Source organism: Hippocampus comes, unplaced genomic scaffold, assembly GCF_001891065.2.
Source record: "Hippocampus comes isolate QL1 unplaced genomic scaffold, H_comes_QL1_v1.1 scaffold68, whole genome shotgun sequence".
NCBI classification, from domain to species: Eukaryota; Metazoa; Chordata; class Actinopteri; order Syngnathiformes; family Syngnathidae; genus Hippocampus; species Hippocampus comes.
In genome coordinates this window covers 7067246-7085050 of record NW_017805625.1, presented here as the reverse complement: position 1 = coordinate 7085050, position 17805 = coordinate 7067246, and the positions used below count along the sequence as shown (strand labels likewise).

At 41.6% G+C, this 17805-nt stretch overlaps 1 protein-coding gene across 1 annotated transcript in view; it reads left to right on the top strand.

Annotated features, from left to right (window-relative positions):
- Nucleotide 1: 1 nt before the first annotated feature.
- Nucleotides 2–17805, top strand: part of iars1 (isoleucyl-tRNA synthetase 1) — a 36022-nt gene continuing 18218 nt past the window's right edge. Inside the window, exons 1-18 of the mRNA XM_019881240.1 lie at nucleotides 2–81; nucleotides 761–887; nucleotides 1679–1835; nucleotides 1908–2027; nucleotides 2120–2202; nucleotides 2886–3003; nucleotides 3105–3252; nucleotides 5533–5620; nucleotides 6173–6233; nucleotides 6405–6500; nucleotides 7736–7858; nucleotides 8900–8991; nucleotides 9576–9674; nucleotides 12958–13084; nucleotides 14765–14838; nucleotides 14976–15170; nucleotides 15755–15841; nucleotides 16221–16304. Of these exons, the coding sequence (XP_019736799.1) occupies nucleotides 769–887; nucleotides 1679–1835; nucleotides 1908–2027; nucleotides 2120–2202; nucleotides 2886–3003; nucleotides 3105–3252; nucleotides 5533–5620; nucleotides 6173–6233; nucleotides 6405–6500; nucleotides 7736–7858; nucleotides 8900–8991; nucleotides 9576–9674; nucleotides 12958–13084; nucleotides 14765–14838; nucleotides 14976–15170; nucleotides 15755–15841; nucleotides 16221–16304 (1871 nt within the window). The 5' untranslated portion in view covers nucleotides 2–81; nucleotides 761–768. The remainder of the gene's footprint in view (nucleotides 82–760; nucleotides 888–1678; nucleotides 1836–1907; nucleotides 2028–2119; nucleotides 2203–2885; nucleotides 3004–3104; nucleotides 3253–5532; nucleotides 5621–6172; nucleotides 6234–6404; nucleotides 6501–7735; nucleotides 7859–8899; nucleotides 8992–9575; nucleotides 9675–12957; nucleotides 13085–14764; nucleotides 14839–14975; nucleotides 15171–15754; nucleotides 15842–16220; nucleotides 16305–17805) is intronic.

The following is a 17805-nucleotide window of genomic DNA, read 5'->3' as shown; positions in this document are numbered from 1 at the left end:
GCCGGTGTCGTCACTTCCGCTGACGCTAACACAGACTTGCATCATTTCTCGTGTGTCTTGTCAACCGGAGGTGGACAGCATGTGAGTAAACCATTCAGATTCACTCAGCGTCAAATAAATGGTCGGATAGTTCCACGATTGTGGCAAATTCTGCACCTTTGTGTGTTACTAGAACGCCTTCCTCTCACCAACGCCGCGACGCTTTTTGTTTCGAGCAAATTTACTTAAACATTAATCGGCTAACTTACCATGCTAGTTAACTTCAAAAAGGCGTCAATACTTTGAAGTGAACTTGAACCATCTTTTCTGAGCGTATATGTTGGGCTTCAAACTTCAAATGACAATATTTTAAAAACTTAATGTTGGGTGATAAGGTGTGTTGACAAATTGTGGGTAACTAGTAAATAAGATGCATTGATTTGTTATGTATGTTGCACTAGCATAAATCAGTCTGCCAGGTTCCTGTTCAAAAGAGCACGTTTTTGTAACTTATTGGCCATAATTACTGAAATTGATACTGTCACTCAATGACTTAGTGACATTCTCTCATTTCGAGTGGGGAAAAAAATAATTCATGGGAAAAAAAAAGGTAATAATAATCATTTTCATTTGATTTAATTAGTATTTTCTGGAATGATGAATATATGAATCTGTTTTATATATGAATGAATGACTGTATTTTGACTGTGAAGCACTTATGAAAAGTGCTGCATACATTTGCTATCGAGGGCTTGACGCATTGTCTTGTGTTGATGGACAGACACCATCATGGTGGAGCCGGTGCCTGAGTCCATCAACTTTCCCTCGCAAGAGGAAAAGATCCTGCAGCTGTGGAAAGACAAGGACTGTTTTTACGAGTGCCTCAAACAATCTAAGAACAGGCCCAGGTGAGCAAATGGAGGCATCTCAGTCTCTACTAAAGCCGTAGCACTACTTGTCTAACTAGTTGTTCTGGACTGACTTTTAACTTTTATATTTTATCTTGACTTTTATCGAGATGAATGAAATTAGCTTTAGGCTTGGTCTCCTGACCTAAACCTGCTTCCCATAGCAGATTATGATTATTTTTGCATATTTAGATCCGTGGTCATGTTTTAGTTTTAATGGGTTAAAAATACTTTTTTTTTTTTTTCTCTAAAATGATAGCTGCACTCGGATACTATTATAGACTGAATAGGTGGCAAGTATTAGCAAATGTCTGTATGCCACAGGGTACCAAGTCAGAGCAATACATTAATTCCTGATGGTCAAACTCTGCTTTTAAATGTTAAATGTTCGCTTGCTCATTACTGTATTACTGACTGTCACAATGTTGAATACTTGCTAACACTGGGTATCAGTGTGTGGACACACACACACACACACACACACACACACACACACACACACACACACACACACACAGATTTAATGCTCGGATGCTTGCTAAAAGTGAGGTGTGCTGTCGACAATCTCTCGGACCGTTCCACTTCACTGTACGCAGCTGAACCACTAGTCCAGGAGTAAAATATTTAAATTTAAAAAGCAAAAAGATTAAACGCAGCAATGCTCTGGCATGCCCTCTAAATCGTCGCTCTTAAATGTCCACTCATCAAGCCCTGATCAAAATTTGAACATTTTGGCCTAACCTCATCACTAATTGCAATCACATAATAGTGATATCAATTTCCCCCACCAGGTACACCTTCTATGACGGCCCACCCTTTGCCACGGGTCTACCCCACTATGGTCACATCCTAGCGGGCACCATCAAAGACATTGTCACCCGCTTTGCCCACCAGAGTGGCTTCCATGTGGACAGACGCTTCGGCTGGGATTGCCACGGCCTACCTGTGGTAAAGAAGACATCTTGTTGCTGCTTTTAACTCATCCTCCCAGAACTTTCCGATCAGCTATGTGTGTTGTAGGAGTACGAGATCGATAAGACTTTGGGAATCACGGGCCCTGACGACGTCGCCAAGATGGGCATCGCCGAGTACAATAAGCAGTGTCGAAATATCGTCATGAGATACTCTAATGAGTGGGAGGTGAGAGCGTGTTAAGATGTAACAGTGTTTGTTGTGTTTTGGGAACTGCTAAATGTGAAACTTGGCAATGCTGTGTCGTTGGTCATTGCCAGATCTCGGTCAATCGGATGGGCAGATGGATCGACTTCAAAAACGACTACAAAACTCTCTACCCGTGGTTCATGGAGACCGTCTGGTATGTTTGTCTCGGAAAAAATACCAATTTCCTACATAATATTAAGGACGTGTGTGCTTATGACTCAAAGCGGACGTGGGCAGAGTATACATAATATCACAATAAGATCATCAGTCATTGATTACATACAAATAACTTTGCTTTTCAGGTCCCAGAATGCAATGCGCGGCGCATTGCGTTTAATTCATGACGTTATAAGTCCATTAATCTTGATTTATTTTTTTTGTGTTACCAATAGTTGAATGTTTCATATTTAACACATTTGTTTGATTTATGTTACATAATGTTATTGTATTTAATTAATTTATTTTATTTGAGCAAAAACGAAACTTGGTTATACAAAGTGCCCCAAAAATACCCGCGCGAGGCGCTGCGACTGGAATGGGGAAACGGTTCTGGCTGCATTCGGAAAAAAAATATCTCCTTGAAACCACACACTCTCAGAATAGTGCACGGACATCAGAATGACTGCCAAATGCTGTTCTATATCATGTCGCAATCAAACAAGCGAAAAATGAATGCAATGTGGCAATAATGAACCCACTACCCACTAGTGTATTTGCATGGTATCCAGAACCTTCTATGATATGCTGTGATGAGCATATTAATGGTCCTACACTCACTTTCGTTTCTCTCGTTTCCACGCATTAATAATGCTTTTTTTTTTTTTTTTTTGCTTTCAGGTGGGTGTTCAAGCAGCTGTATGACAAGGGTCTGGTGTATCGTGGTGTCAAGGTCATGCCTTTTTCCACTGCGTGCAATACACCACTCTCCAACTTTGAATCTCACCAGAACTACAAGGTCTGCACAACCGTCACTGAATCTTTGACAGGACGGTAGTTCACAACAGAGTTAAAAAAAACAAAAAACAAAACATACTTTTCCATCATGTCTGGTTACAGGATGTTCAAGATCCATCAGTCATCGTTAATTTCCCGTTGCTTGATGATGAAGATGTCTCTCTTATCGCGTGGACCACCACCCCATGGACACTGCCCAGCAACCTGGCCCTGTGTGTCAACCCCGAAATGACTTATGTCAAGGTCCAAGGTAAGAGTCACTTGGCACAAAATATCAACTTATAAATCAAATTCTTGTTTCACCCATGGCTTGATTATTATGCACAAGAGTTTTATTTTTTTTGACAATAAAATTACAATCTTATCATGAACGTTGTTTTTCTAAGGCAGGATGTTTCACAGACTTACATTGAATCCTGCCAGATTGTGCGTTTGTAGCTAACGTTGTGGCCGGTAAAATAGATCGAACTTGATGAGTCCCATCAGCGTGTCATAGCGAGTGGCATACAGCAGGGGGCACTGTTGAATCACTGAGCAAATGACTCAGTAACTGCACCGCCTGTGCTGCATGGGAGACCGCCTCGGAATACCAATGATTTTTTTTTTCTTCTTTGCATCAATTCAGTCTCTTTTTATCCCTCATCCTCCTCGCTTCATCTCCGGCCAACATTTTCTGCCCGTTTGCCTTCACCCACCACCTGTTTTTGACCCGACGTCACTCTCGTGTTCACCGTCTCGCTACTCTCTCGGGCTTCTGTCAGCCTCTGCAAGTCCAATCCTCGCAATCATCTGTCACACCAACGACGCAATGAAACGTCTTCTTTTACCACGCTGTTACTATCTCTCCTCCATACACCTTTTAACTGCAAATTTGGTGTTTTGGTACTGATCTGGTTCCCTGAATTGCAACGCCTCCAACAGCTCTGTCGCCAGTTGAGCAGTCTCACAGCACGGCCATTGCGTCCTTACCCGACCTTGACTTTTTGCGGCTGTGGCCTCGTTACCAAGCTGGATACAACACCCCAGTCAGAGCCCCCCCCCCACCCCCCCCGAGTTAGCAGTTATGCATAGAAGAGCATCACACGGTTGCTGTTTATCACACATGAAACACGGATCAATAAACATGAATCACTCTTGTCAGGGCCATTTGTTCCAGCTTTCAAAAATTAAGCAGAGCATGAGAAAAATCATCAGTCACGTGTCGCAAATGTAAACAGCTTAGAAGACACTAACGAGGAAGAATTGATTTGGAATGGCCGCTAAGCGTCCTGTGTCACGCTATTTGCCGTATGATCAATTATTCTTTGTCTTCTTTCTCCCTTCTGTTTTTTTTTTTTTTTTTTTTTTGTATGTTTTTGTGACATACAGTTTTGTCATGATATACAGATAGTAAAAACCTCCAATTTGAACGCAATCCATGATCTGTAACAGTGGTTGATTCCCAAGTTGTTACAATTTCAAAATGCATTTCCCCATGTCAAGTGAGCCAAATAAAAACGTTTATTTAGCATTTTGTTAACTATCTATGGAATGTTTTAAGTAGTGGTGTTCCGTGCAGGATTGTACGCTGCCTATTCTGATCCTCCACGGGTGAGATCGTCTAATATCATTTCAGATACTGGTGAAATGCACTAGCTGTACATTTTAAAATTTTTCAGCTGCTCAGAATTTCAGCGCTTTGTGAATTCGCCGCCATGTGACCTCACCGCTCATCTTCGAGGCTATGACCGCGAGGCGCTAAAACAGCAAAAAACTTCACCCCAAATCGTTGAGCCAAATCCCGGCCTTGTAATGAAGTAAAGTGAAGCAAGGGAGAGGACTAAATGGGGCTGGAGAATTGATCCAAATCTCCCTATGTGTAACTCACCAATGGACAAATTATCGGCTCTTAGAAAACTATAGGTGCTTGTTTACATTCAAACTCGACTTGTCGCAAACATGACTGACATCAATGCAAGCGGTTATTGGAGATTTCAATCGTGTGCCTCTGATCGATAGCCTCGCACAACAAGTGCAACAAGAGGCAATCAAACTCTCCTCTATCGTAAATGCCATTGTAAAAGGGCGCTTGTAAATTTGAATTAGAAAAGATCATTTTATTAAGTTATTTGTGGTTGTATTTTAATTATTCACGTTTATGTTTTATGTTGCAGCTGTGCTTGTTGAAAGTGCTATATAAATAACGTTGAGTTGAATGTTGTCCACGATTCCCAATGTCCATTGCTCATTTCCATCACACATTTCATCTTTGCCATCAAGTGGTGGTGACATTAAAAAAAAAAAAAAAAACAAAAAAAAACAAGCTAAAGAAAACGCAACAACCTTTGGTGACATCATTTGTTTTTTGTTTTTTTTGACTTGATGCATATTTTTCCAGAGTATTTTGGTTAAAATCTTACTTGGGAGACCACTTTTCCATCCTTTTCTTGAGTCACGCCAAGAGGCTTGCATGTGAATAGTCCAAATTAACCTGCAACACAGTTACAGTTTTGCCTAAGTTTGCCTTTACATTTTTTTTTTCCCCCCTCAGATAACACCACCAACAAGATGTACATCATGATGGAAGCCCGTCTGGGTGCGCTATTTAAGTTGGAGAGCGAGTACACTCTCCTGGACAAGTGAGTGCTCAAAGAGCCATATTTCAAACATGCAAGAGAGTGAATCATGTGTCCTCTTTAGATGTACCGGTTGACAATTAAATACTGAGTCCCACTGAGCTCCCTCACACAACAGCACAGCATCCATCCACTCATTTTCAAACCCGCTTATCATCACGAGGGTCGCGGGCGTGCTGGAGCCTATCCCAGCTGTCTTCGGTGTGTGTGTGTGTGTGTGTGTGTGTGTGTGTGTGTGTACACACACACACACACACACACACACACACACACACACACACACACACACAAATGAACAATTGTCGACACTATGTGCTCCGCTATGTGTCTGGCGAGCAGTCCAAGGTGTGCCCTACAACGTCGGAAATCAGTCGGGATGATGCGCCGGCTCACCCGACACCCTATAACGAGAACAAGCGCGATAGAAGATGGATAACGGATGCGTTTCTTATGATGGGAGTTCTCCAGCTTCACCTTAATTGTTTTCTGAAAACTTTTGTTTCCCCTCTGCTCTGGCTGACACGTGACTTTGAAGTGTGTTCCTTCCCTTTCCAGATTTCCTGGCAAAATGCTGATTGGAAAAAAGTACAAGCCTCTTTTCAATTACTTTGCCAAGGTTAGTAAACTCGGTGGCTGTCTCCTACTTTTATGTGTTCGCTACAAAATGAAAACTTTTTTTTTTTTTTTTAATGTTTAAAATTTTTTTTAATGGTCAACCACATATTGCCATTTATTATTGATATGTTTATGTCCTTTCTCTGTCTGTTTCTGCACCATTTCATCTCAGTGCGGTGAGAAAGGAGCATTCCAGGTGGTGACGGATAACTATGTCAAGGAGGAAGAGGGCACAGGAGTGGTCCATCAGGCACCTTACTTTGGAGCTGTAAGTACGGATGTGGAGTTGTCCATCTTTGTCTGTAGAGGAGAACACAATCCATTATCCTGATCTGTTTTGAATTCACCATCATCTCGACAATATGATTGAAATAATTTGTTCTGTTGTTCATAAAAGTCACGTTTTAGGTGACATTTGAAAAATTCTTCGGTCTTAAAAATAAATGGAAGTCTCTGCATTCCATCTACTTTTGTTATTAGCCATTCTTGTACTGAGCAGCCAGGACAGGGGCATCCTGGATGTAACACTTTATTAATATTTCCCCACATTGATTCCCATGTAAGGTGGAATCACTTGTTTTCTTAATCCTCCAAATTGTTGACCTTTAAGGTGTCCCATTTCCACTGCAAATGCATCTTGGAATGTCTTTATTGATCCAAAATAGGCTTTGGGCAACTTACCTGTTCATTATGTTTGCATCAGTAGTGACAAATCACAAGAAATATGCATATTTGGGAGTCTCATTTGTGTAGAATATTTAGGATTTATATCGGGGAAAATAAAGGCAATGTTGCTCTGCGATCAGAGGTATTGGGTGATAGCTAATTGAGTTATATGATCTTGTCAAGAGGGCTACGGATTCCGAGGCTTGTAGGGAACCTTTTTGTTGCCTTGAGTCGCCGCCACACCCACTCGTTCATCTTTCAAACCTTGAGTGTAAAGTATTGTAATCATGCTTCACTGCACATATTTTAGAGATGGCAGATCAATGCATTTCCTTTCCCTTAGAAGGCGCATTTCCATTTTTTTCTGCGCTAATGTCCTGGTGCTGAGATGCCAAACGGCCCCATTGGCCATCCATCTTGTGCCACTTGACAGGCTGTTTGAATACAGAATGCATTAACAGTTGGAGAGCAATCAGCTCCTTGGCGCTGAGCTGTCACAGAGCAGCAGCAGCGGCAATGTTTTGTTTCTAGCTTTGGAAACACACTATTTAGTATGGAATTATTAGGTGCCTTTATGCTTGTGAGACAGCCTGCCAAAGTGGTTGGGTAATTACTTATTTTTAATCTATTTCATGGAGATAGATTGGGGGGAATCACATCATGAAAATGATGACTCTTAAGGTAATGCTGTAACCAGGGAGAAAATCTTACATTTATGACAACACAGTTTTGTGCTACACTCCATGACTTTTCGGATATTTTATAGCGGCTAACAATATAAAAGAGATGAATTAACATTAATCAATGCTTGAATGTGGGTTCAATTTCCCCATGTAGGACGATTACCGGGTGTGCACTGAATACAGAATCATTCAGAGGGACCAGGCTCCGATCTGCCCCGTGGATGCCTCCGGCTGCTTCACTTCAGAGGTCACCGATTTTGCGGGACAGTACGTCAAAGTGAGTGACCCGTTAGCCCTTCTAGATTAGCTCTTTGACAATAAACCCCTTAACAGTATTGACAGCTGGTTTAATTCCATTTATTTTTTCCACGTTTTGATCTGAGTAGATGACTATTACTTCTCACCGCTGTTGCTTTGTTTATGACTTGAAAATGCATTTCCATTTAGGACTAATGATCCCTTCCCGCTGTGAAAATGCGCCTTCAAGTATATTGTTCATTTTTCGTTTGTTGTCTATTTGAGCTATTCTGAAAAGATTATGTGGGGACACTCAATTAACTAAGATGAACTGAACATAAATGTGCATTCACCAGCAATCGAAAAACAACCACAAAACAATTTGTTAAAAAACTACCTGATTTGACCACCTACCTACTGTGTGTGTTGTCCTGATTGTTTTTTTTTCTTGCCATTTTCAAAACTGGTCTTTTATTGATGTAGTGTTCACACTTAGTGAACTTAAGCACACCAGACATGCTGACTGAGAAACCGCCTAATCGGATGCTTATTTTGTGCCCATTGAGGTTCAGATGATAGCGTGCACACTTGACAACACCACACTTGACCTCTCTCTCTTCTCTCTCTCTCTCTCTCTCTCTCTCTCTCTCTCTCTCTCTCTCTCTCTCTCTCTCTCTCTCTCTCTCTCTCTCTCTCTCTCTCTCTCTCTCTCTCATCTTTCACTTTGACCAATGCCCCACAATCTTGATGTTGATTGACAAAAAAAAAAAAAAACAAAACAACTTTATAGATGCCTATTTGCTGCGTATGCCATTTTTGTTAATTTCAGAATTACCCATTATTGTACCCTGTCGGGAGAATGATGGCTAGTGGAATACATTGCATTTCTGGTTATCGTTGTACAAATAAATACATAAAAATGGATGCTGTAAATGCTGGATCGGCGACCAACACTTGTTGGAAACAAACATTTAGATTGGAATTGCATTGCTCCTGTTTCATGTATTGCATCCATGTTTGTCACATTTTTTTTTATTACTGCGTGTATTTTTTTAACTATGTAGTATTATGCCTGGTGTAGGATGCCGACAAGAACATCATCAAGTTGCTGAAGGAGAAGGGTCGCCTTGTCAACGCCAGTTCTTTCAAACATAGCTACCCGTTCTGCTGGAGGTGAGACATGGCCAGATTGCATACTGTGACGATAGCCTCTTGTGACTACTGACTGCCGATGTTTGGAATCACAGGTCACACATTAAATACTACTTTTTTTTTTTTTTTTTTTTTTGTGGCAGCAAACCGCGAGACCTCCTGTGAAGTCGCAGCGCAGTTTGTCAGTTAGCGGTTTTCAAATGGACCACAGGGTCAATAATTGTTTGCGGTCTCTGTTCAGAATCAATTCAAAGTCAGTGTGCAAGAACGGTAATAACCTTTCAAGGTCCCACATTAGCAGAACTTCAATTCATTAACTACTCTCTGAGCCGCAATTGGGTTAATTAAGCTCATCATATTCACGGATGTCAAGCCACTAGTAGATGCAAACTCACAGAGATAAAAGTCTTTATTTATTAACCCCTCGCCATCTGAGTTGTGGAATATATTTAAGTCACGGTATTTCGTTTGATTAGAAGAAATGAATGTGTAAAAATATAACCTATGTTCTCTTTTATACAGTATTATGATATGATGATACGACCTATATTTCTGTCGCTAATGTGAGTCATTTATTTGATTGTAACGGGTTCATTTGCCTGCAGGTCAGACACCCCCTTGATCTACAAAGCTGTGCCCAGTTGGTTTGTCCATGTGGAGCACATGGTGCAGAAGCTTCTGGACAACAATGGACAATGTTACTGGTAAGACTTGATTTGAATGGCGTACTCGTCACGCAATGTTTGCTGAATACGCATGCCCAGATTATGGACATCAAATTCTTGCGTATAAATATATTTTCATATAGTACATACAGTAAAATAAATGAAATGCGAATCGTGCATGATGATAATCGCAATAGCGGAATGTGGAGTAGAACTAAATGTCGATATGAAGGCTCACCAGCCAAGTGGTATTACCCCAGGTGCTCCCAGTGCTCTTTTCTGAGCGGCTGGTAATGGGACTGTCAAACTGAGATGAATGACTAGCCACTAGGAAGGTGAAGACACACACACACACACACACACACACACACACACACACACACACACACACACACACACACACACACACACACACACCGAAAGGGCGAGATTGACGCACCCTACTGTAAAGGATAAATTCATTTCCTGTGGCGTAATCCTGGTACACTTAATTTCACAGCAACCAACCTTCTCCATTTGCATTTTATATGACGTGAATTTTAATATGCTCTGAAAACCAGCAGATCATTATTGATATTTTTTATGTAGTACATTAAAAATGTTTTTGGTAGTGATGCACGAAATGAAAGATTTCAACCGAGACTCCATAATTTTCTGCTTTACATGGCCAATGTGGCTAACAGCTATTTAAAAATAATTTTTTATCTTACCAAAATATCTGTTGTTGCCTATTTTGCTACTTTCTGAACTCTTGTCAGTTGAGATGCTGAGGCAGTGAGCATTCTCAGAAGTTCTGATACGTATAGTACTTAAGTCGGTTGCATTTTTTTAATCACCCCCACTTGTGGTTTATACAGTCTATATATTTCATATGTAAAAACAAAAGTAATGAAATAGTACAAAAAGAGCACTGTCGACGTATGAGCATGCACTTGTGAGTCCTGACTCCCACAGAAGCGAAGAAGTCGACTGACAGGAGGGGAAGCAGTACGAGTGAAACAAACAGTCATGCAAATGACTATTTACCGTGTCCCCCCAAAAAAACAATTGTGTCCATTATTTCCTCATCGAACTCTAAGTTAATACAGTGACAGGCCTATCTGGAGGCATTTTCACTGACCCAAATAATTAAAAATATCACTCACCATAGCTGCGCTTCAACCCTAGTTTTTGGGAAGTTTTGCATGATAAAATGAGAAATACTAGCAGTAGATGATCTTTAATTTTTTTTTTTTTTGTATTTGCTGAACTGTGCTGAGCTGAAAAGTGTAACGCTAACTGTACACCTGATGGGGGGAAAAGGAAAATCAAAATTACATTGAATTTTATGAGGTATTCAGCAAGCGTGTTGGTGTAAGAGCGGTTGGCAAAAGAAAGAGCTGCAATTCGAAAAGGTGTGAAATACAAAATGTATTACCTCAACCATATACAGTAGAATGGTATGTTGATAATACAATTTCCATAATGCCGGATTTCGCTGACACGCTTTCGGCCTTCAAACATGCGCAATTATGCAACTTTCTAATTAAAACTTTCCTCCAGTGCCTGTTAAATAATTGAAAGGACGCTTTTTGATTAGACGCACCACTTCTGCTCCCGTGAAGATTTTTAATTCCTCCAAGATTGTCTGTCAGGGAGCACTGCCGGCTCATCAGCATCGTCATAAAAAGGAAAATCCTCTCCGGGTTCCGTGTGCTTTCATATCACGTTCGTGTTCGTTGATCAGAGGCTGAAAAAAAAAGCCCTTCAGCAAGCAAAGTGCTTGTTATCATATCCCCACAGTCATTTGTTCGGCTTGTCTCGCTTTCTCGTATTGGCGCAGCGGGCTGGCGAAGGCTAAGTATCTATTAGGACCTTCTTCTGAGTAAATCAGCGAGCAACCTAACGAGTACTCGGAGAAGAGCTCATCTCTTCAGTGGACGGTTGCTCGGCGATCTTGCCGACCACAACTGGACATAATGACAAATAGATGAAGCAGTTCAATCTGTTTGTCCTATTTAGTCCACTCTCCCCCATTCCTTCCTGTTAAGCCAAGCTGCCCCCCACCTCTCCCCAAAAAACCCCAAACAATAAAATCACGATGCGTCTGCACTCTACAGCCATCCGGCCTCATGTAATGACATGCGTACTTATTGTTTGGAGTGAAATGCCTTAGCTCCAGTGAGACAGTCGAGGCACCTGGAGTCATTGGGGCAAATTGGAAAGCATCATTTGGCAAATAACCAGCAGAGATGCAGTTGGCTGACTCTCAAACATTCGAGCACACACAGAATTTGAGGCATGAAGATTGGATGTGTTGTCAAAATAAACAGATTTTGCTAACACAAATCTTAACATGTTCAGATTTTTGGAGTCATAAACTACCGGTAAGTATAATTTTAAACCTGAATCATACCTGTATAATAACTGATAACTCAAACCTCCAAATTCCCTTCTCATTCGCTGCCGTGTTCCGTGTTGGATGTGTTTTAGTAAATGCCGGAGAAATCTGCATTTAAATTGTAAATACTCTTCTCTGCTTCGGTAACCTCTTGAGTCCCTTGTCTCACCGGAGCTTCTGAGCCTTCAAAGACAAGACTGCACACTTAACATCCTACATGAAGCAAGAGAAAAAGGGAGGAGGGGGGGAGTACGGGGACTTGGTCAGCAGCAGCAGCAGCCAAAAGAAAAATCATTAAATGATATATTAGGGGCCTAAATAGAAATGCCTGCTACAAATGGGAATTGATGAACTCATTGCTTAGTGGGTGGACGCGGAAGACGATTTATCTGCCCGCCTCCTCCTCCTCCTCCTCCTCCTGACCGCCACCACCACCTCAATCTCAGTTTGCACTCCTGAGCAACACCGTGCGGCACAGAGAAGAGCATAAGACAATTAACCAATGAGGAGAAAGTATGCAAAAGAGACCCATTTTGCTTTTCTGCGCTACATTATATCCCAGGGGTAGTCAAAAATCCTAAAGGGCCACAAAATTGAAACTAGTGAAAACATGTGACAGCACCGTATGACCGTAATAATCGAAACAACAAAATTATGAACAAAACTAAAATGCTGTCTCTATTTTAAGATCATTTGGAGTGTCATTGAGAAGGGGAATTGCTACACTTTAGCTGTCATTTCCTCTTTTTGTCTACCTTGAAAAATCGTTTCCATCACTTCATTGATGCATTCTTTTATTTCTGCATCCGAAAATGGCTTGCAAGGAACAACCGGTTTTAAATTGTGCCTACTACAGTGATCATAATCCTGTTTTGTATTTAAAAAAAAAAAAAAAAAAAAAAAAACAACTGCAACACTCACAATGTCGTACCTCTCTTGCAGGGTTCCCGATTTTGTGCGCGAGAAGCGCTTCGGCAACTGGCTGAGAGATGCGCGCGACTGGGCCATTTCCAGGAACCGATACTGGGGCACGCCGATCCCCATGTGGGTCAGCGACGACTATGAGGAGGTGAGGAGAACACGAGAGATGCCGAGATGTCTCACAAAAATCAGCAGGCGCTCAGCATGACAAGTCACGATTGAAAAGCTTTCCACAGTTGAAACCAGTAACTTGCATACTTGCTCTACAATTAGTCATTTTGATTAATTTATTGGTCAGCCTTGGTATGAGTGTTTATCATGGATGATATGCATTATGATGGTTACCGTATGTATTGTGTGACTACTGTTTCCAATGTGTAGCGTGAATACATATTACATGGTGTCCACTTCCCCTCCGGGCACCATTACAAAGTACCTCCATAAATTAAAGTCATGCATAATTAATTTATATAAACAAGAAACGTAATGCATTCAGGTTTCACATCGTATTGGTGAGGGCAGCTTCGAAGGAATACAATGCAAACAGCAATGGAATGGAAAGCAAGAAAGCAAAGATGATGATGGAAGATGGAGAAAAGAATAAATTGCACTATACAGAAAATGGATGCAGTGAAGCCTCCACAGTTGAACGCAGTCCATTGTGTGATGCTGGCTGACCAATTTCAAAACGATTTATCCCATAGGAAATCATTTCAAGGAAATTGGTGTGTGCCAGGTTTGTGCTGAAGTTAACCACTGATTAAAGTCAAAATAGAATTACTCACTTTTTCGCAGGTGCCTCAAGGTATTTTGTTGGAACGCTTTTTGTGTATTGTGTGACTTTTCTAGAATATATTTTTCCTGAACATTTCTAATTGAACTTCAAATGTTACCACCTTTGGGGCTTTCAACTTTGGACTGTATTGAGCAGCCAGATCAGTTCATGACGTGGTTCTCTTGCGTCGGGTGCCATTCAAGCTAGGACTGCCACTGATCACAGTCAAAATCAAGCTGATGTTGTGAAGTCAAGTGAACTTAATAAAGCTTTCACAATTGTTTTTTTTTTTTTTTTTTTTAAGTTGGAAGAAGTGCTGGTCCCTGGGCTGAAAGAGAGACAGCTCGCGACCTCCTTACTGGAAATAGCGATGTGACTGTTTCCAGAGCACTCCCTGGTGCCTGTCACAGTCTTAACCATGCCCGGCAACAGCAAACTCGCACACGCAAAAATTGTCTCTTTGTGGTTGCCAGTATGATTTCATCCCCCAGTAGCCATTCTTTTAGTTTTTGTCAGTTCTCGGCCCGGTGTGAATATTGTGTTTTCAGTTTTATGATACCTTCTTTGTGTCGGATCAGGATTAGCACTAGCATCTATCTGGGCCATGTTACCTATCTTGTGCTGCCGAAACTAGAGCAGAGCCCCGAGGCTGACTCTCTGCGGAGAGCATTTTGTGAAGTTGCTCTGAAGGTGTGTTAACCGAGGCCGACTTTTAAAGTGAATTTACCTGTTTTCAACTCAAGGCTGGTCAAATCCTACATCCACTGCATGACCTATCCTGTCTCACCAAACTCAACATTAAGTACGCCAACACGAGCTCTATCAAAAATTTGGTCTTGACAAATTTGATCTGAATTGACTAATAGAGGTATTGATTTCAGAATGTGTTTGTTGTTGTGTATGTTAACTGGGTCGTGTGACATATACCTGCTCATAGTATAACCACTGCTAACAACAGTTATTGCATTGTTCAACTAATAATGCTCTCGCAGACTCAATCAAATGTGAGCTTTTATGCTGCCTTACTCAAATTTCACTATGTGTGTTGATCAGGTGGTGTGTGTCGGCTCCGTTGCTGAACTGGAGGAACTTACCGGAACCAAAGTAACCGACCTGCATCGGGAGAGGTGAGTGGTCAAGCATAAAACCTCACATTGGCACAGGACTGACTATGTGCTGCAATGAAAACTAACTCTTTCTTTGAACCGCCTAAAAAGTGAGCTCTGTTGTAATTTCACGCCTTTTGCACTCTCGCCCACCCCAGCATTGACCATCTGACCATCCCCTCGCGCTGCGGCAAAGGTGCCCTGCGCAGGATCACTGAGGTGTTCGACTGCTGGTTTGAGAGTGGCAGCATGCCTTACGCCCAGGTCCACTACCCCTTCGAAAACAGGAAGGAATTTGAGGACACGTTCCCAGCGGACTTCATTGCCGAGGGCATCGACCAGACCAGGGGGTGGTAAGTGGACCGGAGGGAAATGTGGATGGAATCTTGGGGACTGATGAGCAATGAATGCAAACATATTCATTGGAGTAGAGCATTAATAGATGGATAATCCTAGCAAATATTTGGATCTCTCTGCTTACTCATCAACTGTGAAATTACATCATCAATTTTTTTTATTTTTATTTATTTATTTATTTTTTAATGAATTGCCAATGTCAAGAAATTGCATCATTAAGAAAGCCATTCAGAATTTGGCACTAGTTTGACGTCCGTGTCGTTTTAATTTAAATAATCCCCCCTCACAGCAGGATTTTTCTTTTCTTTTCTAAACTTGGAGCATATCAAATCCAAAACCAAAGTAGAGCTGCACAACTTTGATTCGCTTCTGATAACACCACATATACTATATAATGCTTCTCGGTAGCATAGGCCGTAAAAAACTTTTAGTCGCATCCCACAAAGGTGGACATGGTGAGCGATGGCTCATTTGCATTAAACGGGACCCTCCCTCCCCCAAGTCTGTCTGTTTATCGAGTGTCAAATTTTTAATTTGTGGAGAAATAGTATATAATGTTTTTTTCTTTGTCCCTCTTAAGGTTCTACACCCTGCTGGTGCTCTCGACAGCCCTGTTTGGCAAACCACCCTTCAAGAATGTCATTGTGAATGGCTTGGTACTTGCTAGGTTAGTATTCAATCTTGTGAAAGATTCCCCCTCGCCTCTTTCCATTTTCTTGCCAGCATCCTTATATTCTTCTCCGTCCCCCGTCCTTTCACCTGCCTGTTCACCTGCTGCTGGTTCAGATCATGACGCTTTGTGCGCTACGACATTTAGTCCCTTAGAGGTGCTCATCAATTAGGGCTCTTCCCTTCCACCCCTTCCTCCTTCCTCAGCCCTGAGTGCTTAACGCAGGAACGTGCTCACAGGCCCGCTGACCTGGAAGTACTCCGCTAATTTGAAAACCCAAGTGCGCGGTTACTTAGATATATTTTTACGCATGCGTGCTTGTGTACGTTGTACGTGTGTGCATATTAACGCCTTTACCCCTCTTACACGCCCGCAGCGATGGACAGAAGATGAGCAAGCGCAAGAAGAACTACCCGGATCCGAGCCTCATAGTGCAGAGCTATGGCGCCGATGCCCTCAGGTCAGCTCTTGCGCTTGAATGTGAGCAAGTGTGATTGCGCGTTTCTGAAGCATGAGTAGCTGCGTGCCGGTGGCTGTGTGTGCGTGTATATGTATATGTGTATGTGTATGGTAACCTACCTTATGTCATTAGCTGGCATGGTTTTGAAAGAATCACGAACTACATCGAACTGTTACAGTCCTACATAATGTACACACACGCACGCTCACGCAAACGGTACATGCATCCTCACATGCACAGTCCTCTTTTGCCCTGAGCAGTAGAAGCACCGTGGCATATGGCCTAATGAATAAAGCACCACACAGTTGCACCATATGTTCACATACACAGGGCGAAAAGTGAGTTGCAGAGAGAAATATAACTGTTTGTTTCTCTCTAGAATATAGTAAAATAGACTCGGGCTTCGTGGGTCTCCCAATGGGATAATTCCAGTTTTATATTGCAGCAGCTATGTGGACCGTTGCAGCGCACAGGAACATATTTTTACAACATCGGGGAAGAAGTTGAGCGGAAGTGTGTGTGGCATCTGTGCACGATTACTAATGATGATACTAATATACAGTATGGAAATGTATGCACATAGGAACTGAGAACTGTACATGCTTAATCCTAAGGTCACGCATGCGTTGAGCTGTCAAACATCAGAGTTGAATTTGAGGTACAAAGACTTGAGACTTGAAGCGAAACGCCTTCCTGCATCCGCACGAATATTTACTGTGCAAATGCTTGCGGGGCGGGGTGTATGTATCATCTTTCCATTCGGAAAAACAAGCGCGCCTTGGTACAGCAAGGTTAGACAAGCTAAAACATACTTTATATGTAACGCACTGAAACATGACGGGATGGGGAGTCAGTTAGGGACTTGTTGTATCTAGACTATTTATTGATGCATGGATAGATTTTTTTGTGACGTACAAAGCGTATGACTCTTGCTCTTCTATTCATATTGTCTTTTTAGTATAGTCTATCCTCTTGTCTATTTACATTTGAAATGTTAAAATTGAAACAGTTGGGGTGAAAAGTCATGGATTCATGAAGAAAATAATTTGTACTTGCAACACTTAAAGGGTATGCTCTAATTGAATAAATATCACCATAAGATGCCTTGACATGTCCTCATTTGCAGATTTTCCATATTCATTGTATTAAGCAGATGCCATGTTAGATAATGGGCATACAAATTGTGAAATCTGTCAACTCGCTGACAGCGCGGTTGTTTTCTAATGCAAACCTTTAATCAGCACACTGTAACATGATTCCGTTAGCAAGCTCATTTGTGCACTGTTCGACAAATATATTTCCAATTCGTGAAATGTTTTCATATCAAATGATATTTCACTGTGACAGGGTGGACTTATTAAGCTTGACAACTTCCACTGATGAAAAAGCACAGTCGTTAATATTTATTTCTGCAATTATCCACTGCCGCAGTCTCCACTGAAGAGAAACAGTCGGTTTTGTAAAGGGGCAGTACAGGGTGGAGAGCAATTTCAGCGACATC